Source organism: Bactrocera tryoni, chromosome 4 (genome assembly GCF_016617805.1).
Source record: "Bactrocera tryoni isolate S06 chromosome 4, CSIRO_BtryS06_freeze2, whole genome shotgun sequence".
In the NCBI taxonomy this organism is placed as follows: Eukaryota; Metazoa; Arthropoda; class Insecta; order Diptera; family Tephritidae; genus Bactrocera; species Bactrocera tryoni.
Genome location: NC_052502.1, coordinates 60537132 through 60563268, shown reverse-complemented (window position 1 = coordinate 60563268; position 26137 = coordinate 60537132). Strand labels below are relative to the sequence as shown.

The following is a 26137-nucleotide window of genomic DNA, read 5'->3' as shown; positions in this document are numbered from 1 at the left end:
GAGTTCAAAAATTTTTTTGAAGCACCCTATTATACACACAATAGACCTAAGGTCGCGTTGCACTCCTCGTATAATAATCAATCAATGGCAGCACTATGATATAGTGGTCTGATCTGAACAATATGTTCGGAAATTGTACCGTTACCTTGGTTAATTATCCATGCCCAGTCTATATGAGAACTATAACCTATATTCCCCCGATTTGAAAAATTATTTCGGACATTGTGGTGTTAATTTGCACAACAATATTTAACTCTATATCTATCTATTGGATTCGGTTAAGGGGTTAGGGGTAGTTAGAATTTTCCAAAAATTAATTTTTTTTGCATTTTCGTTAAGTGTAATTTCTTCAAAATATTCCCTGAAAATTTCATGTTGATCCGATAATTAGTTTTTGAGTCATTCGACAAATAACAAAGAGAGCTCTGGCACTTCAAAGCGCTAGTGTGAAACTTTAAACGCGTTTTTCTCAAAACTATGTTTTTTGAATCGGTGACAACTGTAACTCGAAAACCGCTCAGTAGATTTTAATGAAATTTATACAGCTTTTAGATACATAATAATCTCGGGCCTGATCCAAGGATTTTAATTTTTTCGAAAAATTCGATTTTTTAAGACCTGTTTATTTTTTCGCAAAAATTTAAAAATTTCCTGAGGCCGCCATTTTGTTAATTTTTGAAAAAAACAGAAAATCCTTCGATCAGGCCCGAGTTTATCTATTTATAAAATTAATTTTTTTTGTCCGATTGATTTTAGATGAATCTCCAAGGACTTATGCTTGTCACCGCAAGTACCTTTTTTTGGAACAGGGTCAACACAAACACTATATCTTTGGAAATACAATTTTTTTTTTAATTTTCGTGACTTCAGGGCAACACATTGTATAATAATGCCATATTACTACTTTTGTAAAATAACACGATTTAATAGCAAAAAAAATTCTGAAAACTCTCATTTTTTCGTGCCTCTGACTACCCCTAACCCCTTAACCGAATCCAATAGATAGATATAGAGTTAAATATTGTTATATTATGTTTTATTAACTTACCTGTATATATATGATGGTTATGACAATAATTCGTTACTTTACGAGGACTGTACAAAACTTTTTTTTGTAAACCGTTTTCACCTTGAAAGGTGTTTCGCCTAATTCCATAATAGAGATCATAATCATGGATTTCTGAGAGCCCAAATGTATTAAACTTCTTAACAGCACTTATAACACTATCTTGATCTGACGGTATTGCCTTAAAATACATAGAATGATCTTGATAATATGGACAAATGTCTCTTTTTACTCTCTCCGGGGGATGTGAAGTTTGTGGTAATAACAGTGCATTTGAAGACGTATTTAACTCAAAATTTTCAGCATTATTAAAAGCGAAATTACATATCAGGTTGCTTGGCTCGTCATACACATTTTCTACTTTATTACTTAGAATGGAATCACTTGAGTATATTGGTTTCTTTATGAGGTAAACTTCTTTGTGCGACTTCGCAAAATATTGGGGTGAGGCTTCTACGTCGGAGTCTTTACAAAAAATTCTGTCCCCGTTAATACTATTTTCATTATGTTCAGAATCTTTTGAATGTTCCAAAGAAGAGTGTGAAGAAGATAATCGTCGTAGTTTTTGCATAATGCATCGGCCAATTGTTATATTTGGTGAGTCCTGAAACTCTAGTGGAGGATCTATTGGTGCTAAAGGTCCTTTTTTTAATGTATTAAAATTTTCCGCACTCATGCCAGCCTCTGAACAATTATCTAGAGAATCAAACTGAGAGACTTCACCATCACTTTCCACAATCTGAAAGAGTAATTAAAATAAGTATGGTAAATATTAATCATTAAAATAAATAACATATATATAAATGCAAATTATATATATACATATATGGATAGGAAAACGTGTATTTTCAAATAAAACGTACATCAATGTCATGTTTACATAATCCCATTCTATATGAGTCTCCACTAGATATTGAACTGTTAGTCGTAAGTGGCACGCCAGAATCATCACTTAAAGATGTTTGAGCATTTAGTTCAACGCTATTCACGCTTACCATGTCGATGTGAGGTGGAGGCAGAACCCCCACGTAATCAGTGCAGCTTGATTGACACATCTGTAAAATCGTGGATACAGCAGAACTGTTATTGGATGCTGATGTTGCCATATTGTGATTGGAATCCTCATCTCTAATTGCTGTATCCATTTCCAACATGTTTTGTCACTAAAAAGCACGTAAATATACATATTATAGAATGTTTGCTACTAAATTGAACATTAGAGCAAAAAAAAATAAGTCATATGAACTGGTCCCCGTTGCTATGTATTTATAAAAAAAAATAGTTTTTTCAAGCACGTAATTATTTATAGTTTTGAAATTAAAGTTTTTTTCTGAAATTGGATACTAGAAAAAGTTCAAATTAAATTTTTTACCAAATTCTTACCATGATTAAGGATGACATTATTTTGTCGCAGGTCAATCAGGAAAAGATCCTTACAATAGGTCTTAGTTAAAAATAAATAGACAAGGGAAAAACGCAAAATCACTTAAATAAAAATCTGGATCCAAATCGTTTAATCATTGAGAGAAATAACAAGAATAAAACAAATTACAAAATACATACAAAAGATTCCATACAAGAAATTGATTTTGATCGATCAGTTTGTATATCAGCTATGTATATGCCATAATGGTAAGTCCTGAACAATTTCTTTAGAGATTATACCGACGCTTTGACAATTAATCTATGCTCAATTTCGTGAAGATATATTTTCAAATGAAAAAGTTTTCCATTCAATCATCGAATTCCGACAGCTACACTTGTGGAAAAAATAATAAATAATAATAATAAGTTTTTACTTTTAGTTATTTCTTTGTTTTACTTTATTAAACTTATTTGATTTTTTTCACAAAAGATAGCATTGGTCAAAATAATTTTTTTCTAAATAAAAACAAAAAATTCAAGTTATCCTTTATTCCGTCCTATGGGTTTTTAATAACCTGTATATCCTCCGTGGTTTTTCATACGTTTTTAACACGCTCTACCCGGGACATTTTTTGCGTGTTCGTAGTATTTTTACTTTTGAAAATAACTAAATAACTAAATTTTGTTTTGCTTCAGAAAGTACTGCAAAAATAAATTTTGTTTCTGTTGAAAACGCCTACAATAAATATAAATTTATAATTTCCAACCTATTTTGTTTTATTTCTTTCTAGTATGGTTTTTCTAGTATGTCTCTTGCTAGTATGATTATAAAAGTATAAACATTTGAGTACCACCGGTGGTACACACCGCCAGATAAATGAATTTGCCTGTGTACCATCGGTGGTACACACCGCCAGATAAATGAATTTGCCCGTGTACCACCGGTAAATATTATTCGGAATGGATTGAATTAATTTTTGGCAGGTTTTCAATAAGGGATCGTCCCAAAGTTCGTTTGCTTTCCGCCACAGTTGCTCCTTATTTTGTAATGAAAAGTCTACCAATCTCCTCTTAAGGTCACTCCACAAGTTCTCAATCGGGTTGGGACCACTCAGATACCAACCTCGATGTATGTTTCGAGAATGTTATCTTGTTGAAAACACCATCTCAGTGGCATGTTTTCTTCAGGATATGGTAGCATAACGTTTTGCAAATTATCTCTGTACTCAAAGGTGGTAATTGTGTTCTTTACCAAAAAAAAACATCAACGCCTTGCCAAAACCCACACCATTACGTTTCCGTCCACATGATTAATACCCAGTTTCACAGTCCATACATAAGTTGTGCCCAAATAAAATCTCAGCTAAGCATTGTTGCAGACTGAGTAGTCGTTTGCGTTTCACAGTCAATGCTTAATTTCTATAAAATTTTATTATGATATATATGTTTTACAAATGTCATCCTTAAAATGTTTTCAAATGTCATCCATAAAAATATGTTTGAAATATTTAAATTATAACAGACAATAAATAAATTTGCGAGGAAAGTTATATCGAAAATGGATGAAACGAACCATGAAGCGAGTCGGAGCACCTATTGGAAATGGTGGAAATCACAATCCGATTCCATATTTCTTCACAAAAAATAAATTCTTATTTCTTATTATTGTTCTTTTGACAAATAACTGAAAATTCAAAACAAAAATCAGCTGTTACTTACGCACTGCTTAAGCCTCCCATTAAGCATGAACTATAAAACAATATTTTTGATTTATCTTAAACACAACTGAAGTATGGACTGTAAAACCGGACATAATTGTCTTTGTACTGTATCTATCAGTTTTTTTTTAATTTTAGCCGGCACACAGATCTTTAACAACCATTTCCAAAGGAATACAAAATGGCAAATACTCCAATACTTAAATTGATATGAAAAATATTTAGAGATACCACTTTTTTAATATTACTTATGCCTATTTTATTGGCCAACCCCATTTATTGACGAAATGATAACTTGTCACTCCAATGCCAAATTAACATAAAATAATAATGAAAGTTGTTGATGCTGATTCGCGTTCAACTCATTCGCCTTCATTTAAAAAATATAAACAAATAAAAAAGTTACCACAACATTTGTCAAAAAACGCTACTAGCCAAACTCACCCTTATTATTTTGTCCAGAAGTGCATATGCTATAGTGATCCGATATCAGCCGTTCTGACAAATTAGCAACTTCTTTGAAAAACATACATACTTATGTGCAAACTTTCAGAGCGAAATCACAAAAACTGATGGACTATTTCGAATATACATACAGTGAATCAAAAAAGTTTTGGCACACCTCAGTTTTTCCACTTTGCTTCAATATAACTTTTAATTAACTGAACATACCAAACAAAAAACAAACATATTTGTTTAAATTATGCTTTTTAATACATATATGTGACCTGGTCTACGAAAAGGGAGCTAACGTGCAAAAAGTTATGACTTTTTGGATTCTATCACGTGAAAAAGCATCTCATCTTCCATCCGAATCAACTAAAAAGTGAAAATTGATATATTGACACCTAAGCCCCCTTTCCGTAGACCAGGTCACAATTACAAAAATTAAAAATAAAAAATTCATACAAGTAGGAAATTATTAAGAAAATAATGAAAGAGTCATATTCATATCAAAAAAGTATTGGCACAAAATATAAAAATGGTAATACAAAAGATGAAGAAAAAGAAATTGAAAATGTTTAATATTTTGTTGCACCTCCCTTGGCATTAATAATCGCTTGCAAACGCCTTTGCATACTTGCGACCAAATGGGAGGTTTCCCGACTGGTAGTATTGGCCCATTCTTCCTTCAGAGCATGAATCCTTTCGAAGTTATTTGGTGCTTGCAAATTTTTTTTCAAGCAAATGCCAAATATGCTCAATGGGATTGAGATCAGGGGATTGTGGAGATGTTTTCAGCTGATTTCAGTTATAAATTAACCACTCTTGAACCAAACGCGAAGTGTGTTTGGGATTATTATCTTGCTGGAACTGCCATTTCTCTCCATTTAAGCCCAATTCATTTTTTCGTCTATAAAAACAAGATTCCCAACTCCACTTGCCGCTATACACCCCCACACCATTGCGTTTCCGCCGCCATGCTTTATTGAGTTTAAGATGTTATTTTCTCGGAGCTCCATGTTGGGCTTTCGCCATATTTTTTGAGACCCATCCGATCCAAATAAAATTAATTTCTAAAAAGTTTCAGATTGGTGTAGGTGAGCTTTAGCGAAATCCAACCTCTTTTTTTTGTTAGCTTTTCAAATGTGAGGTTTTCCGACCATGATAATCGGCCTTGTGCAGAATATTTCGAACTGTCTGTAAGCTAAATGTTTTCCCCAGTTGTTCCTGCATTTTTTAACTCAATTTTACAGCCGAAATTTTTTGGTCTTTTGCCACTGCGCCAATAATGGATCGTTCCTCCCGGTCAGAAAAAGTTTTTGGCCTCCAGATCTGTGATTGCTTTCTATTTTTCTGCTGTTTATGTAATGGTTTATTACATTCCTTACTTTGGAAAATGATCTATTGACAATTTGTGCTATTTCGCGCAATGATTTTTTTTCCAGATACAGATTCATTATCGCACTTCAACGGTTATCTCTTTTCCGCGACCCATTTTGCTCAATCTATGTCAAGGCTAAACACATTACTAAAAGTCAATTGCTCTAATTATTCATTAATATGCAATATCTAACAGAAGTCACCAAAAACGGGATCAAAGGAAGTCAACATAAAGAGGAATATGCAAAAAACATGAAATGTGCCAATACTTTTTTGATGTGTTTTTCGCTGTTTCTGACTTCTTTTCTAGATTTGGGAGGAGTGGGGGGTGAATGTAACGGTATATTTTCGCTTGCATTTTGTTTTGTTTCTACCAGTTACACTATGTACAAAAATAATTGAATGAGATTATTTTTTGTTGCTTTTTAACTATCTTTCTTTAGAAAATCAAAGTGTGCCAAAACTTTTTTGATTCACTGTAAGTATACAGACGGAAGGCCGGACAGACAGATGGAAATGCTTGAATCGACTAAACTCGTAATGTCGATCATTCATACTATATATAAAATTAATAAGTTATCACACTATTCCTTCTGGGTGTTATAAATTTCGAAGCAAACTTGTTCAGGGTATAAAATAGTTAACTAAACAGAATATGCAGCCAAATTATGAAGTTAAAGCCCTTATTACGTTTTTAAATCCTTTTACATTTTGCTTGAAGTTTTCTAATACGTTATTATTGAAAGCAACTCAACCCGTCAAAAAGAATTATGTTGAAATGTTGTCAATCTTTAACGTTTTCGTAATATTACATTTTTCAACACTGTGAACACTAAAAAATTTGTACTGCCACCAAGCATTTGTAGTCAAACATTACGTTTATTTAGGAAAAATATTATTAGATAATTAATAAAATGGTAAAAAAAATAACAAAAAAAAATTGAAATATTTTAATCAGCTATAATATTTTACAAAAAAAAATTGTTGAACCCGTGGCCAAAGTTAAAATCATTTAAAATGAATTATTCAAAACTGGCAGCAGCAAGGAAGCTGACAGTTTGTGGTAATAGAAACATTCCTCATCCAAACGAAAATTACTTATGAATCCCCAACAAATGTTATTTAAATGCCAGTTTTGACCCCCAATTTTTTCTGTCATCGTAAAATATAAAATAAAGTGTATGCTCTTTTTAATACTTATGCTTCTCGTGACCAATAACAGAATTGTTTGGATTTGCTTTTGGGTTTTTGAAAATAACACATGTTCAATTACGATCACTGACGGTCAGTTCCTTCGATCTTATAAAAACAAACATTTGACATCAACAAACGACTGCATTCGGCTACTCCAACATACCACGTAGGGGTTTTCTGTGGAATATCTGGAAAATTTAGTTTTCAAATTGCTACCAAAGTTGTCACAGGCTATAATAGACAACGCGGAAGATTGGGGGAAGTTTTGAAGAACAGTTAGCTATAATTTAGCCAAATGTCACGTCAATTAATTTAATATAAAATTAATTATCAGTTTTAGTATATGTTTGTCCTTCTTAAGTACATAAAGTGCATTCGGCGATTTTTACGATGAGTGAAATTATTCAACAAAGAAATTCCTTTAAATTTTGTGTGCAGAATCAAACTTTTTGTGCCGAAATGTTCAGAATGTTTAAAAAGGACTTCGGTGATAATTGTTTGTCGTGAGTAAGTGATTTTGATTGGTAGAAATTATTTAAAGTGGTTTGGATCTAAGCATACGACCCGAAAAAGGCGATCAACAAACAATATTCGTCGTATACGCGAAACTATTCGTAAAAAGGCCAAGGGGGATTACTTTGAGGGGGAAGAAATATATTTTGAAGAATAAATTAAGAATTTTAAAATTATAAACTAAGTCTTATTATTTCTTGGTCATAGTTGTATGTTCCTTAAGGGGCTATACCAGTGTAACGCATGAAAAATTAGGCGATTTCAATGAATGACCCAAATCCACTTTTATGCAAGATAGTAAAAATGCCTATTTTCGTATTGAAGAAAATATACATTTTTTTAAGAGAGAGAAAATATACTTGTTGGTATCATACCTGTTTCGTAATTAGAAGATTGTTTTAACTTATTTAAATGAAGTAAGAAGTCTTCTTCAGAAATAGTTGAAGCGTAAATTGAAGTTTTCCAGCACCTACCGATAGAAAAATTGAAATTCTGACAGAGTGAAATTTTAACGTTTTTCAAAGTGAATCCCAATATCAGAATTGACTAAAAGATCTTGATGTAAATGTATAATATTAATATTGCTATCATTGGCACATCTCCACGGTTGCGCACCATATGACCATAACGGTTTGTTTATTTGTTTATAAAGAAGTAATTTGTTGTGTATTGATAGGTTTGACCTTCGCCCAATTAGCCATTTCATTTTCGACAATTTCATATTAAGTTCAAGCTTCTTTATTTTAATATGCTCTTCCAAAGTAATTTAGCATCGAGCGCGATGCAAAGATAATTGGCTGTATTTGCATATGGCATGCTGACACCTAGAGTACTTATAGGTTAATAAGTGATTTTTTTGTTTGTAAAATTTACATAAACCGATTTGTTACCGTTTAGTTTTATTCTCCATTTTTTATTCCAACTTACTACAGAGTTGATTGCATGTTGAAGGTTTAGCGCAGCTTTTTCTGCTGCTTTTTCCACGCATAGTATTGCGGTGTCATCAGCAGTGGCAGTCATACTGTTGAATGCTAACGGTAAGTCTCTTGTATACAGAATATATAAAAGTGGACCTAAGATACTTCAATTTCTTTTAGTTTAGAGAATTTTTAATTTATTTCCTTGTTTTATATGATATACGATTCTGGAAGAGCGCAATACTCAATCGGAAGACATGACTTTAGTTTTTGCATAAGGCCTTCGTGTCACACCTTGCCGACAACGCGTTTTGCACACCCTCATGGAATACAGCTGAACATACGTTCCCCTCCTCCAGGGATTTTATATTTCAGATGTTATTCTACGAATTTGTTCTATTGTTGAATGTTTTTTTTTTTTAAACCGCACTGATGCGATGGGATTAACTGCTTTTCGTCGATTATAGATTTTAATCTTTGATAAATTACTTTTTCAAAAAGTTTTGAGATTTGTGGAAGTAGAGCAATTGGTCTATGTATGACGAGACTACATTAGGATACTTTCCTGGCTTAGGAACAACTTCAGCAACTTTTCAAAGGCTTCAGTAAACATTTGTATGGTAACTACATTAACACTTCAGCTGTAATTGATGGAATCCAGCTGCTTTCTTAATTTTAAGCTTTTAAGTTCCCAAATGGTGATTGCTGGGATTGTCGCATGATCCTGTTAAATACTACTGGGCAACGTGATTTAACTATTCTCATTTGGACAAAAGGTTTCAACTATGTGTTTTACAAATGCATTACCTTTATCACAATCACTTCAAGCCTATGTATTGGAAGAAATTTTTAATGGTGCAACGTGATTTGTTGGACGTTTGAGATACTTTGTACTTTTCCAAAGTTAGCTACTGGTTTTTAAGGTTGGTTTTGTCGAGTGGTGAGCGTGTTTGTTGCCATTTCCGCCGTAACTTTTTTTCTTAATTTGGACGATTTTTTTTCGTTTAGGGTAATTTCAATCTATAATTTTCCACTTTATCACCGGAGTATTATCCTAAGCTGCTTGTTGAGTTTCTTTCGTAAATCTGTCAACTTCTAACTTGTTGTTATTTTCGGTCACTTTATTTTAGTCTGAAGTATTTGTTTGAACGATATCCAGTCCGTATTTTTGTTGCATAGCTCCAAACTAAAAACTCTTTTAATAACTGTTTCACTCAGTATTAAATATAATGGGGAGTGATCAGAGTTGAGATCTAACCGACCTTCTATTTCGATGAAATTTTGAGATATCTTCTGATTATAAAGAAGTCTATTGCATCTGGTATTTTGTTGGTACTCGTTAGTCAGTATTTTATATTGCAGGCGAGCAATATATTGCATTAATTGAAAAGGGTTGGTTCATTGCTTTTAATGTAATAATTGTGGTTAGAAACACTAATATTGTGCGCACTGATTTTTCTATTCTCATAATGTTTAATGCTGTTTTTAACAGCGGTGCCTTCCCTCATACAATTACCAGGTTGGATTGTGTGATAAATATGGAGAGCTTCATTCATGCTTTAGATTTTGTTTTATTATTTTTTTCAATGTTATCTAAACGGCTGCAGAGATCGATATTGAATTATTCTTCTTTAAGTAACATTTCAAGATTTGAGCTAGTAGGTCTTCGGTCAGCTTTGTGTTTTTTTCGTTCACCACGTTTGATTTGCTTTTCATTACTTCAGAAAAAGTGAGCTTACTCGTCTGTACCCTATTCTGCTTGTTGATAATACTTTTATTACCAATGGGTGAATTATTTGATGTTATTTGCAAATTTACGGAAACTTTTTGTTTCTTCAAAGTTTCGTTACGAATGCAACAATGTATCCTCTGTAGTTTGCCGTATGGCTTTCGCCACCGTAACGGCATTTTGGTTTTTCTGAGTTTAGTTTTTGGCACTCGATGGTTTTGTGCTTACCACCGTATTTAACGCACTTTGACATTTTGCCGCAGTAGTTTTTGGTGTGTACAAATGCCTGGCAATTTTTACATTGTGGCATAAATTTAGAATTCCTAATAAACTCAATGAGAACAACGGTGTAAAGAACGTGTTTGATTTCATATATTTTTTTGATGTCTTTAAAGGTTCTCGTGTTTTCCACTTGAGTTTATTTACAACGTTAATAAACCTTATTCTTTTAAATCAGCGATAATATCACTAATTCTACACGAATGATGAAGATTTTTAATCATAACCTTTAATTGGGCGCGTTTGTTTGTCTTTAAAGGAATACCATGATGCTTCCGATGCAGACAATATTTTTGTCACCGAACTATAGTCGTCACTAGAGGTAACGCTTACTTTTTGTATGTCGTTATTTATTAGTTTTTATACAAATGAACTTTTGATATTATCTTTATATAGGTTATTTAGTTCTTTATAATCAGAGATATTTGAAATCATAATAGCCAATATTCTTCGTCAGTTTCGTATTGTGATTAACAATAATTAGGCACAAGTGGGCGATTATTTTGTTCTTTAAGCTTTTGATTTTCACTTTTTAATTGTTCTAATTCTTTAAATTTTTGATTTAACTCATCTATTTCGGAAACTATAATATTCAGTTGGCTTGTTTGGTATTTCTTGACACCCTCCAGGGTCGCGGTACGAAGCATAATACAGGTATATTTTATATGATTATTGTATAGGGGCTTATTCGTAGGTACCAAATCGGTGTATACTTTTAGGCTAGATTAGTACAGGTAAAAAAGCTTAACTATATAGAACGAAAATATAATTTGGTTCTTGTATTGGATAACAACAAAGCTTATATTAGTAGTGACTTTTCCAGATTCTCTTTTGCTGGCCAAACTCCAATAAGTAAAAATGATAATAAGTTGACTTACATCTACTGAGAAACTTAAAGCAGGTGCAACAGCCTTTCCACTCAATCATCCCACCGCACTTCAACTTCCAGGCGATCTCCGTGAAAAGCATTTCCGTGTATAAACAAATATTTTAATTGTAAATATTTAAAGTTATTGAATTTATTTCTTTCACACTTTATTGCCCTCCACTTCGCTCCATTTGTTGTGTTTGATTTAACAAATAACAGCTCTCAGTTGTGAAGTTGAAATTAATATTTAATTTTATTACAAATTTTAAATAAATTGAAAAGGAAAATTCGGTTAATTTAAAAAAATAATTATTTGGGACTTTTACTAAAACGGTACAAACCAAGTAAAAATTGCTAATGTTGTGAAATGTTCCAGAAAAATTGTATACAATGCAACCAAAAATATTAAGAATGACCCCAATCTGTTACTTCAAAACATAAATCGTAAGGCGCCGCCTCGCAAAATAACCCAGCCCGAAGATAAAGTAGTTGTTAGATGTAATGTAAAGCTGATCCTTTTAAATCCTCACTCGCAATAACGGCCAAAATCAATGCAGAATTTGGGCGTTTAACCATAAAAATACCACTACTGTCGAAAAATAATATTAAAGTACGTTTGGTATTTGCTCATAGTCACAGGTCAAAATATTTAAATTTTTGGAAAAAGAGATTTTTTACAAATGGAACCGAAATAAAGCACATTGGTCCTGACGGAAAAACATTTGTACATCAAGAGAAAAACCAAGAAGTCAATCCAAGATATACCAAAAAGATCGTAAAGCACGGTGGAGGAAATTTAAAAGTTCCTGACTTGGACTTTGAATCCTACATATCTTAATATACTAAGAAATACAATGGAACCCTATGTTATCTTATGCCAGCAGATCGGATCTTTATGCACGATAACGATCTCTAGCATATTGTAAAGGTAATTTAAAAAAAACTTGATTACGCAAGGAAAAGTTCCACTTCAGCAAAATCCAGATCTAAACCCGATCGAAAACCTGTGGAATGAAATCAAAGGAAATATTGGGCAAAGAAAATTTACAAATTGCAACGATCTTTGGGCAGGAGTAGAGAAAACACGGAACTCTATTATTTTGAACAGATGGCAAAGATTAATATAGAGCATGCCTCGACGTTATGAAGCGGTGATTAAGAATAACGGTTATTCCACAAAGTATTAACCAGGGAAAATATAATATCAAAGAATTTCAGATCACTTGTTAATAATATTTATTTTGTCTTATAGATCTTTTAAAGTGCGGTTATTGTCCAAGTATATTTTGCTTAAGAATGTAAACTGAACCAAACATTATACATTTATTATAAGAAATAATTTTGAATAATTTAAGTTTTTAGTGAAGTAATAAATAGATTTTGTGCAATGTAACAGTTTTACTTTCTTTAACTGTGACGTTATTAAGTATTCAGGGGTGTTGTAGAACCCAAGACAGAATTGCTTAGCTGTTATACCATGTTCAGACCGACACTTAATCACACGATTTCGGCTGTTGAATGGATTATCCCACTAATCTTAAAAATTGATCAAGATTTCGCCATACAAAAATTACAGTTCCAAATCATTTCATTGAAATGATTTGAAACTGATCCACGCTAAATCTCTCTGTGCGACTCTGATTTTGCGCAATCTACTTGTCAGCTCTGGAAATCTGTTACATTATCACAGCTGATTTAGACACTACAAAGGGGGAAAAAAATGTAAAGAAACAAATTTTTTTTAAAGCAATGAATCTAATTTCATCTGAAAATCGACTTAACAAATGAAAAAATGCATCCATTATTTCTATTATATGGAAAATATTAAAAAAAAGCCGTCTTTTTATTTCAAAATACTATATGACAATCTTTTCTTTTGATAAATATTAAGCGATGTGAATTCTTGAATGACAATAACATCTGTTTTATGATCTTTCTAACGGCAGTGAGAACACTGTTGGGTTATGAAATGCTTAATGGTATCAGAATTGCTGATTTTCATTGGTGTAACGGAATCTGTTTGGATTTTCGTCTTTTCAAACATACGCAAAACCAATATTCGAATCAGCTGTTTACTAATGTGACAAATTTTGCAAATAAATACATTTGGAAGCAATTCTATTAAAGTTTTTAATGAGTTCCGATTTAAAGGAAGATTTTAAGAGAGAACATTTATGGAATGATTTTATCTGTTATTATATGCATACATATGTATGTATGTATATGTACTAAATACAAGTAGGGTCTTAGTAGCTTAGTAGTTGTCTAAAATTCACAATTATTAACAAATCGTTAAATTAATGAATTTTTTCTAACTTTTTATTGTTATTAACAAGCAAATAATTTGTTTTCCTTTAATTCCTTTCATGAATATATTTAAAATTTGAATAATAAGGAAAACATTCAAACGACGCAATTGTCTTTGTTCTGAAATTCATCTGTCAATATGGCGAAGCAAAATGTACCATACGAAATTTTTTCAATGTTACCGATTGGCAAACAGCCTTTAAAACAAAACAAATAAGTAGAAACTGATAGGTGAAGTGTTAGTAGATATAAAGGAAAAAATATAACCATAAAATTCATTATAAATCGGAAGAACACGCACTTTAAAAAGTTAAATTTTTGAACTTTAGCAATAACTTGAAATGCAAAGAAAGTTCAAAAATTTAACTAGTTAAAGTGCGTGTTTCTCCGATTTATAATGAAGGCGATACTGATTACGCGGGTAAACAAAAATATACTTGTTTTTTTGTGACAAGAACAGAACAACGTGTTTATTGTGTAAAAATTGCCACTAATGCAGAAAATAGCTACAGATTTCTTCTATCTCCTAAAGTTTTTTTTCTATGAGGGTTTTTGTTTAAAAAAAAAAGCATGTATATATTATTGTTATATTATTTTATTAAACAAAGAGTATTTTAAATTGTTAGTGTCGATGTTTTTCGACCATATTTTGTTTTTGGAGTATACCTTAAAGATGCCCAGCAGTAATCGGCAAGCAAACTGGCACTCCTCTTGCCTTGGTACTGTTTAGCAGAAATGTTTGGTGGAACGACCCCTAAATTTTCTGTGAAAAACCCAGTTGGGAGTCCAGAATGTGATTTTATGGGACATGTTGCAACCCATTTTTTTATAGGCTGTAAGTAGTTCATTCACAAGATTTGTAATTGTCAGCTTTCACATTTCCAAAAAAAATTTTAACAACGCTTTTAAAGGCCTCCAGGCTCGTATTTCAGTTTCATTGAGCATTTCCTCAAATGTTATATCTTTCATTAGTTCTCTTATTTGCCGACCCAGGAATATGCCCTCCTTAATTTTTCCTTCACTGACTCTTCGAAATTTTTGTTTCAGGTACAAGAACCCTCTTCCATTTCTGTCTTTTGCCTTAACAAAATTCTTCATTAAACCCAATTTAATATGCAAAGGTAGTAGTAATACCTTTTTGGGATCAACCAGTTTCACTGGTAATGTTTTTTGTCCCACAGTGAGTGCCTGACGTACTGCCTACTGCTCGGAATGGTCATGTGAATTTGCTGAATAGCCAGAAGTTACACGAAGGTAAATCAGGCGAATGCGGTGGTTTCCGCACGATTTTCAATGCAGAATGAGATGGTGCATTATCGCACTTCTTTCTTCAATAAATTCAGATGTAGTACCAATCGAAGAATTCACTTTTAGAGCCTCACAAAACGACCCGTATCTCAAATACTAATGAATGTTTTGATGAAATTTAGAATACATAGTACACCGACAAATCACAAAACCGAAAAATCGAAATACCTACAATCCAAAATGCCGACATGTGAAAAATATTTTATCTTGCCGCCCTTATTTCTATAGAAGCACAGATAGAGAATTCTACTAAGGGTTATGATCCTGAGCGTATTCGTGGCAGGAGGCCGCAGGGCTTGGACAACGCCAACATTTCTTGATTTGTCGGTATTGTGATTTGTCCCTGTTTTGATTTGTCGGTATTTTGATTTGTCAGTGTTTTGATTTGCCGGTGTTTTGATTTGTCGATGTTCTAAACTTTGAGATTTTGATTGTCGGCATTACGTTATACACCCTTATATATTCCTAATATGGGGAATCTAATAGACCGTCCATATACATTTTATCCTAATCTAAAATTTGGCGCAGAAATAATTTATTGAACTGTTAAGACATGTACATACATAAAAGCGAACAATAAAAGTGTAAGAATGTTTACAATTTGAAGAAATAGTTTACCCAAATTGTTGAATTTATGAACAATAATATTAGAGATCAAAAAATTTAAGTTAACTATGTTATTAGTATAAATCATGAGTCAAACCACAACTTAATTCTGGGCTTTTATTTTTGAATCCCAGCCATTAAGTTTTTGAACATTATAAAGATATAAGTAAATAAAACGAAAGAAAAAAACTAAATCCCAAAGAACATTTTCATTTGCTTCGAAGTTCTTACAGAATTGATGTAATGATTTGTGATTAGGCACAATAAGTAAAATGTAACAAAAAAGGACTGGTATCATTAAAAACAAAGCTAATTATATTTTAATGAAACACTTTTGTACATCAATACATTATTTATACATACATGCATTAGATTAAAGTTTTTGCCAAATACAAAAATGCATTTCAATTTCACTGGAAAAAATTAACAGATTTTGCCACTATGAAAACCCTAAACGTTTCGCCCAAATTTTGAGCTACACAAACCGGTAAATCAAAGAATTTCAATTATTGTAGAATTATCACACCAGTAAACAAGACATATATTTGTACGCTTTAAGTTAACACTAGAGAACAAACGATAAGAGTATACGCTCGATACTCTTCCTTCGTCTCGAATTATTTCCGATATCTTTTTATAAACACATCTCAGTAAGGAAGTGTGCCAATTGGTAGAACAATTTACTGAGCGATTCTGTACTGTCATAAGTCACAAATCTCTAAAATTGAGATTCCAAATTAGGGACAATTTTTGTGACTTGATACGATTTTGCAATTCTGTAGGCGACAGTAACAAAAATATGGTCGGCTTTAGTATACCATCCCACAATTTCAGGGTAAAAGTGGTATGGTTGGATAGGGCTGATGCTCCAGATTAAGAAAATGTAAAATTATAGCCGCCGCAAACTTATAGTTTTCGAGATATATGCATTTAAAGTTGAAAATTTCGCAAATTTAATTTTGCAATTTCTCGATTTATAGTAACTTACACTTCACTACAATATTTCTAAGCATTTTATATTTTACATAAATATTATTACACGCACAACAACAATAAGTGTTCCGTATTGTCAAATAATAAGTATTGCCATATCTACACATTTATCAAACGAATAAAAAACAGGGTTATATGTCAAATACATAAATCATTTACCTTTTCTTACTATATCATGAGTAAAAAGCAAAATAGGAGTTTTACTCGAAAAAAAAATCTGACACACCCTGATGTTGGCATACCCCGGTTTTGGATCGGCCAGGGTTATTTTTTTGAAGCGCGGCCGAAGGCCGCCAACGCAAAAGGAGTTCTACTCGAAAAAAACCTGACACACTCCGGTGTTGGTACACCTTGGTGTTGGATCGGCCAGGGTTATTTTTTTGAAGCGCGGCCGAAGGCCGCCAACGCAAAAGGAAGTTTTACTCGAAAAAAAACCTGATACACCCTGCTGTTGGCACACCCCGCTGTTGGCACACGCCGGTGTTGGATCGGCCAGGGTTATTTTTTTGAAGCGCGGCCAAAGGCCGCGAACGCAAAAAGAGTTTTAATCGTAAAAACCTGACACAGCCCGTTGTTGGATCGCCCAGGGTAATTTTTTTTCCTGCATTTGAGTTTTTCTTATTTATTTTTATTGTTTTCAATCGTTTGGGATATGGTAACACTTATTATTTGACAACACGGAACACTTATTGTTATTGTGCGTGTAATAATATTTATATAAAATATAAAATGCTTGTTTTAAGCAAATATCTAAATAATAAATATAAAATAAATATGTAGAAATACTGCAGTGAAGTGTAAGTGGATAAAAAGTACATAATATGAAAGAAAAAGTTAATTATTAGCGAAATTTTCAACTTAAAATGCAAATATCTCGAAAAAAAAGTTTGCGGCGGCTATAATTATATATTTTCTTAATCTGGAGCGTCAGCCCTATCCAACCAAACCACTTTTAATCCTGAGTTTGTTGGATGGTATACTAAAGTTTCCCCCAAAAATATTACATTTCATTATTTAAGGATGTATATACACTTGAAAAAAATATATATATGTCGATAACCAATGTTTATTTTTCTATATCAATATATCTATATTCGCTCAAGAAGCAAAATTACCAATAAAAATAAAACTATGTGTATAATATGAAATGTATGCTTTGAATTAGCAATCGTTATAAAGTTTATTATAATTTATTTATTATATTTTCATTTATTTATAATTTTTTTTTATTAATTATATATAAAAAAATCATAGAATTAGTATACTTTTTTGTTTATGTTATTTTTTATAATAAGTTTGTATAAAGATATGGCAAAAATTTTACCCGCCTGTTGAACAAAAACATGTCTTTTTGAGTTATTTTTAAATTGAAGAAATTTTTGCGAATTATATTTATGTTTAACTTTTTCGTGTTTGAGTTGTTTACAAAATATAAAAAATTGACAATCGACTAATATCTGTGATGATCTCTATTCAGTATATTCAAAATTGCAACCAAGAGCTCATTTTAGTTTTGCGATCTGCTAACTATGAGGTCACATATTAGAGACAATATATTGTGACTAAGGACTATAGACTGTGTTGTGAGTAGTAACTAGTCCCAAAATAAGACTTAACCTCAAAATGCCTCAAATAGTGATTAGAGACTACTTCCAGAATTCCACTATTAAATAATGGAAATTAAAAACGAAATTTTAACTTCAATTGTGAAAAATAGAACAGTTGGAATTACGCTCAGTATTTACCTTAAACTTTTCAAGTTTATGGTTTCTTAGATGTGTCTAAGAATTATAAAAACAGTTCGATCGAACTTCATATTCAGTTTGAAATAAATCTTTTTAATGAAAGTCTAATTTTAGAGATCGCAATCTATTTATTGAAACTTCTTTATGCCGCTTTTATATACTACTACATCTTATTGTTAATAGGAAAAAATAAATACATATATAAAATAGTATCAGCGGTCGCTCCTTTTAAAACGGCTCCTTCACCAACACTTTTAATTTAATAATATATTAGGAATAATAACTTGTCACAATTTGAGACTTTAATTCAAAATGTCTCAAATATTGACTAGAGATTGCTTACTGACGTCTGAAATGGCGTCGTGAATTTTTATACTCTTGCAACAAAGTTGCTAAGGAGAGTATTATAGTTTTGTTCACATAACGGTTGTTTGTAAGTCCTAAAACTAAAAGAGTCATATATAGGGTTATACATATATACAAAAGTGATCAGGGTGTCAAGTAGAGTTGAAATCCAGATGTCTGCCTGTCCGTCCGTCCGTCCGTCTGTCCGTCCGTCCGTCCGTGCAAGCTGTAACTTGAGTAAAAATTGAGATATCATTATGAAACTTGGTACACGTATTTCTTAGCTCCATAAGAAGGTTAAGGAGCTGCCTTTATGCCGCGATGTCCGAATTTGGTATCCCCGCAAAACTAATACGGCTGTGTAAGCTGACGTTGATCAATACGAAAAGCTCCGTCAGGATCGGGAAGGCCCTCTCCGAGCCGTTCGATACCAAACGAGGTTTCAGACAAGGTGACTCCCTATCGTGCGACTTCTTCAATCTGCTTCTGGAGAAAATAATTCGAGCTGCAGAGCTAAATAGAGAAGATACCATCTTCTATAAGAGTGTACAGCTGCTGGCGTATGCCGATGATATTGATATCATCGGCCTCAACACCCGCGCCGTTAGTTCTGCTTTCTCCAGGCTTGACAAGGAAGCACAGAAAATGGGTTTGCAGGAAACGAGGACAAAACGAAATATCTATTGTCATCAAACAAACAGTCGTCGCACTCGCGACTTGGCTCTCACGTCACTGTTGACAGTCATAACTTTGAAGTTGTAGATAATTTCGTCTATTTAGGAACCAATATTAACACCACCAACAATGTCAGCCTGGAAATCCAACGCAGGATAACTCTTGCCAACAGGTGCTATTTCGGACTGAATAGGCAATTGAAAAGTAAAGTCCTCTCTCGACGAACAAAAGCCAAACTCTATAAGTCGCTCATAATTCCCGTCCTGGTATATGGTGCAGAGGCTTGGACGATGACAGCAACCGATGAGTCGACATTACGAGTTTTCGAGAGAAAAGTCTTGCGAAAGATTTATGGTCTTTTGCGCATTGGCCACGGCGAATATCGCATTCGATGTAACGATGAGCTGTACAAGATATACGACGGCATTGACATAGTTCAGTGAATTAAAAGACAGCGGCTACGCTGTCTAGGTCATGTTGTCCGGATGGACGAAAACTCTCCAAAGTATTCGACGCAGTACCCACCGGGGGAAGAAGAGGAAGAGGAAGACCTCCACTCCGTTGGAAGGACCAAGTGGAGAAGGACCTGGCTTCGCTTGGAATATCCAATTGGAAAAAGAAACGACTGGCGCGCTGTTGTTAACTCGGCTATAATCGCGTAAGCGGTGTCTACGCCAATTAAGAAAAAGATAAGAAGGTTAAGTTCGAAGATGGGCAAAATCGGCCCACTGCCACGCCCACAAAATGGCAAAAAACCGAAAACCTATAAAGTGTCATAACTAAGCCATAAATAAAGACACCAAGTTTCTTGTGCATATCTCGGAAACTACTATAGCTATGTCATACAAACTCTATAGAGTCGTTTCCTTCAGGCATTTCCATATACAGTTCAAAAATGGAAGAAATCGGATAATAGCCACGCCCACCTCCCATACAAAGGTTATCTTGAAAATCACTAAAAGTGCGTTAACCGACTAACAAAAAACGTCAGAAACACTAAATTTTACGGAAGAAATGGCAGAAGGAAGCTGCACCCAGGCTTGTTTTTAAATTGAAAATGGGCGTGGCGTCGCCCACTTATGGACCAAAAACCATATCTCAGCCCCTACTCAACCGATTTCAATGAAATTCGGTATATAATATTTTCTTAACACCCTGATGACATGTACGAAATATGTGTGAAATCGGTTCACAACCACGCCTTCTTCCAATATAACGCTATTTTGAATTCCATCTGATGCCTTCTCTGTATAATATATACATTAGGAACCAATGATGATAGCGGAATAAAACTTTACACAACTACGGTATTTGAAAAATATGTAAATGACGGATAATGAAATCTCGATTATCACTTTATCATGCGAGAGTATAAAATGTTCGGTGACACCCGAACTTAGCCCTTCCTTACTTGTTCTACATGAACATTTGTAAGAAGGCAGCGACATAGCAATGGCCGGCATGTACACAAACAACACATCTGTCCATTTTGTATGTACACAATTTCGTTCTTACCATACCAATACCTTTAACTTCAATGAAATTTTAATATTTTGTTCAAAGTGAAATTTTTTTGCAAAAAAGAAGTAAATAGGTAAATATTTATGTTTTAAATTATCAATTGTTATTATAAATGATATAACGGAGCTATTTTATGCTTTTATTTGTAAAATAACGTCAAGATTGTTAGAGCTTTAAATAGTTTTACATTTTACATATTAGTGGCATCACTTCTCTCTACTGTCAACTCTACTGTCGTCGGCAAATATAAATATATTTTCAAGTTAGCGAGAGCGACATTTGACGACTTGCAGTCGTGTAGTCGTGCAGCTGTCTAAATAAATGTGTCCTTAAGAACGGGAGTGTTTTAATATTTGACAGATGTCGCTTGCGGTCTGTCGCGCTCTATGTGTTTAGCACTTGAATTGCGATATAAAAAATTTTAGTAGCCAGTAAACGGAAAAGATTTTTCTCTCTTCAAATCTCCAGATCAACAAATAAAATAACAGGCATTTGGGAGCATATTTCTCGAGAGGAAAAATTCTGCTGGCGACGTAGCATATGAAGATTGATAAAAACTAAAAAATAAACGATTCCGATTACTTTGGCGGAGGGGTAAAAAAACCGAATTTCCGTATAAATGGCGTATGTGCGGATAGGGGAGCTTCTCCAGAGAAGATATATCCAAAAATAATATAAAAATATCTTTTATTTTTTAAAATATTCACGATTAAAAGTTCAAAAATTTGCACTAATAACACATGGTATTTCTCTATGTTTCACTAAATTTTTTCACGTTTTTCACTCTGTATATTTAAATATACACTCTAAACATTGAAATACGTTCACATTTCGCTTTTATTTTGGTACATTTTACCTAAATTTATTAATTTAAAACTCACTTAGCACACTCATCGTTGAAAATGTTAGATTGTTTACAATTATGAGGAAAACAAGCCGTGCCACATCTTAAATAGCAAATATGTAGCATTTTTAACAAATTTTCTTTGTTTGCTTTTTCGCGTGATTCTTTTTTCTATATTAACTATAAAAAAATTCTGTCTACATATGTATATGTGTAATATGTGATTCATGTGACTGAAGTACTTTCGCGTAGTACTCCTTTCTGCGTTGGCGGCCTTCGGCCGCGCTTTAAAAAAATAACCCTGGTCGAGCGAATACCCGGGGTGACTGAAGTACTTTCGCATAGTACTCGTTTCTGCGTTAAAATAAAAAAAATATATTGAGTTTCGTTATAAAGTGGTTATATTTTTTGCTTATCTTACACTGATATTGAAACAAAATTTGAGTTTTCGTTATAAAATGGTTAAATTTTGGTTATTATATCTGTCAGCGCTTTCCATTTATTTTTACGTTAATTTGTATATTAGGTGACAATATATATAATACTACTAGCTGACCCCGCAGCCGTTGTCCTGCGTGAAATTATGTGTTTTGAAATGAAAACAAATTGAAATTATATTGTGTCGAAAATGATTTATTTTCGATTTTTCTACATTTTTTTTAATGTAGCGCAACTTAATAAACATCATTTTTTGATTTCTGTTTTGGTGCATAAATATACAGAGAAGATGGGTTTCCAACTCGTCAACACGCCACATATATCTGGCCGTGTGAAAAACATAGCATTTCCCGATTTCCTTGTGTCCTGTTGATTGTCAACGCAAAGGCAATTTCCCTGGAAATTTTATACGTTGGAACTGAAATGGCTGTCCCTTGTATTCGATAACTGAGTCATAATCAGTCGGGTTCCATTACACAGTTTCGGTGCATGAAGATTGTGAAACGTAATAATGACAGATCCAAATGTGAGACGCAATTTGGAAATTCCACTGGATAATTTACGGTTTCGTCTTCCTTGCCAAGACGATCGATGCACTCGTATATGAGCGCAAGTCTCCACCAATCTGCAATATTTAACATTGACATGAGTTCTGAATGTGAATTAGACAAAAGTGGCGAATATGGTACGATCCATGTGTTGTCAACTTCGATGTGTTGTTAACGTCGATATTCACGCCTCTAAATGCTAAATGTTCTACCATTGTCGTCTGGTGAGCGACGCCGATACAGTGAATATCCATCATTTCCCATTTCCGTTTCCGAAAGAAAAGCACATGAGTAGTGTTTCGTGCATTTATTGTCAGACATACAAACCAAAGTGGGATTGTAAGGTTCGCAAGATCCATGAACCATATTGGTTTTCACTACTTCGTATAATTCTGGATCTATCTCTGAATCAGAAATTTCCGCTGAAACGATTTCATCAATTTGATCTGGTGTAATCACCATCCGCATCCATAGAAGAATGTGTGCGTGCGGCAAACATCTTTTTTGCTACTCAACAGAATACATTCAGCATCTAACAGCACCATATATACCATAGGTTGCTTCAAGATAAACACCATCAAACATCGCAGCTATTGTTTAATAAGTCGTGCTGTGATATCGTTACAATTCTAGCTGATTGACCGCAATCCATAATTCCGCACGTATGTCATCGTATTTTGGGAGTACTTCTTGGCTTTTCTTGGGCTGCCATACGTTGATGACAAAAAGAACGCCGACCAATATTAGCGCGACCTCTTCGTGGCTTCTTAACAAATTTCAATATGCAATTGATCACATTGTGTGAAACACACCTAAAGTTTTCACTGAATAATTTTCAATAATTTTTCCTTTGGATAGCCGGAATAAAAAAGCAAGTGACCGCAATTGAACGATTCAAATAATTTACAAATCAAAATATTGAAAAAACAAAACAAACAAAAATTGAAAAAACTATATATGGAAAATGTTACTTTTTGGAATTGTTCAATTATCCGACTTCTCCTCAAGAAAAGTATAAGGTATTCTGTTTCTAAACCTTTCCCGATCCACAACAAACAACAACAAAGCAAGCTTTGAAATCGATAGCATTATTTTTTCTCAAGCTTATAAAATTTTTTTGAGAAATTCATAATTTTGTGAAATTATTAAATTGTAAATCTATAATTTTGAAAAGAATTTGTTCTTTTTTCAAACGTTAACTTTATAAGTATCTTATAGCGATCTCTCGCTCGCAGTTATGGCCGAAAGGCCGCCTCCTGGAGGAGGCTATTATGGGATTCTGGATATGGGTTCCCCAGCCAAAAAAAAGAAAAGCACGATGAAAAAGGACTTAAATCTAAACTACCCGAAGATTTTTCCTGCTCTAACTTCAATTACGGAAAATCTATATAATAATAAAAACATTGACTCTCAAAAATTTGTAACCATCAAAAGTACAAATAATGAAAAGCCGCTAAATAAATACAATATTTTTCTCTTAACAAAAGCGCTAAATGGTATAGTTAGTGAGAATAATAGAAAACTAACAAAGTTTACACGTGATGGAAATTTACTCGTTTTAGTTAACAACAAAAAAACCGCAGACTTTTTAATAAAAACAAAAAATCTATCAAATATATGCCAAATTACTTGTGAATATCATACAAAACTTAATACGATGAAAGGTGTGATTTTTTCTCCAGCATTAACAAACCTTTCAGAAAAAGACAACTGGTCTTACGGATCAAAGTGTAATCGAAGTTAATAAAATTAAAAAAATAACAAATAATGGATATGTAAATACTCCTTTGCATATTCTATCATTTGTCTTATACCAGCTTCCTAAAGACCTAAAAATTGGTTTCGAAACAATTCAAATCAAACCTTATATTCCTAAACCCATGCAATGCAAAATATGTTACGTTATCGGTCATACAAAAAACAGGTGTACCAACACTCCTGTTTGTCCCACATGTGCCTTACCAGAGCACTCAGAGGTAATAAAGTGCACTCAAATTAAATGTATTAACTGTAATTCTCAGCATAAATCAATAAATAAAAAATGTCCAACTTATCTAAAAAAGCAAGAAATCCTTAAATATTCTACAATAAACCGAACATCAATTAAAGAAGCAGTATCTTATGTGAATAACAACTTTTCACCAGACTACTTCACAAAAGAAAACCCAATAGAATCAGTCGACTTAACAACAGAAGAATTAATCAAAACGAATCCAACAACAACCAAAAACAACGTAAATTTACAAAACAAAACTAATAATTATACAAAACCTATTGCTGACAACACAACTACAAAACAAAAATCCTATAAAAATCAATTAAAATACTCAGATTTTATCCTATCAACAACTCGTCCCAGCAATCAAAATAAAGAAAATCAACCTGAAAATAACTCAAGAGTAACTTCTATTGGCTCAATAAACATACCCATATCATCAAATTGTCAGGAAGAAACCAAATCAACTATAATGCAGGTAAACAAATTTAAATACATATGTATAATTACATTGCCAACACCAGCAATTTTACCGAAAACAATAATGACTCACAGAATATGGATACAGACATCAATGAGATTCTTTCTCAATTTCATTACAATAATCATGAAAATATAATAACAGATTCTATTTCTGAATAACTATCCTCATATCTCTGTGTATATTTTATAATGAAAGTTCTTCAGTGGAACACTAAAGGCTATTGGAACAATTACAATAATTTGGAGATATTAATAGCGGAATATCAACCTCATATTATAGCATTACAAGAAACACATATCAATGCGGCTTTGAAAACAACCAAATGCCCAAAAGGGTATAATATTTATCTTCACAATACGAACATGTCAAATAAACAAGGTATTGCATTTCTTATCCGCAAAAATATTCAACATATTTATGGTGCAAATGGCACTAGTTCGAATTTTCAAATAGCTTCAATCCAAGTGAAAACTAGTGTAGAAATTAAATTACAAAATATTTACCTACCACCAAACATTAAAATTTCTTTCAATGAGTTGAACAATTCAATTGATACTAATTTTGCGAACAATATTATATTGGGCGATATAAATGGGTGGCATCCACTATGGGGCTCTCACAATACCAACTCCAGAGGAATAATGTTTGAAAATTTTATACTACAAAATAATCTGTGTATTCTTAACAACGGCAAATATACTCACTATTCCACTCATCATACTTTAACTGCGATTGACATCTCAGCATGTAGCCCCAATTTATCGAATGAGATAAATTGGGACACGGTGGACGATATGTCCGGTAGTGATCATAGTCCAATAATACTCAGTTATAGGGAAAATTATGCGAGTACT

The 26137-nt window shown here is 33.0% G+C and overlaps 1 protein-coding gene across 3 annotated transcripts in view; it reads right to left on the bottom strand.

Annotated features, from left to right (window-relative positions):
* LOC120773821 (myb-like protein D) overlaps positions 1-16248 on the bottom strand; it is a 30008-nt gene extending 13760 nt beyond the window's left edge. For all 3 annotated transcript variants that reach the window (XM_040102929.1, XM_040102930.1, XM_040102931.1), the window contains exons 1-3: positions 16058-16248; positions 1930-2229; positions 1049-1805 (exon numbers count right to left, since the gene is read on the bottom strand). In XM_040102929.1, the coding sequence (XP_039958863.1) occupies positions 1049-1805; positions 1930-2220 (1048 nt within the window). In that variant the 5' untranslated portion in view covers positions 2221-2229; positions 16058-16248. The remainder of the gene's footprint in view (positions 1-1048; positions 1806-1929; positions 2230-16057) is intronic.
* Positions 16249-26137: the final 9889 nt, after the last annotated feature.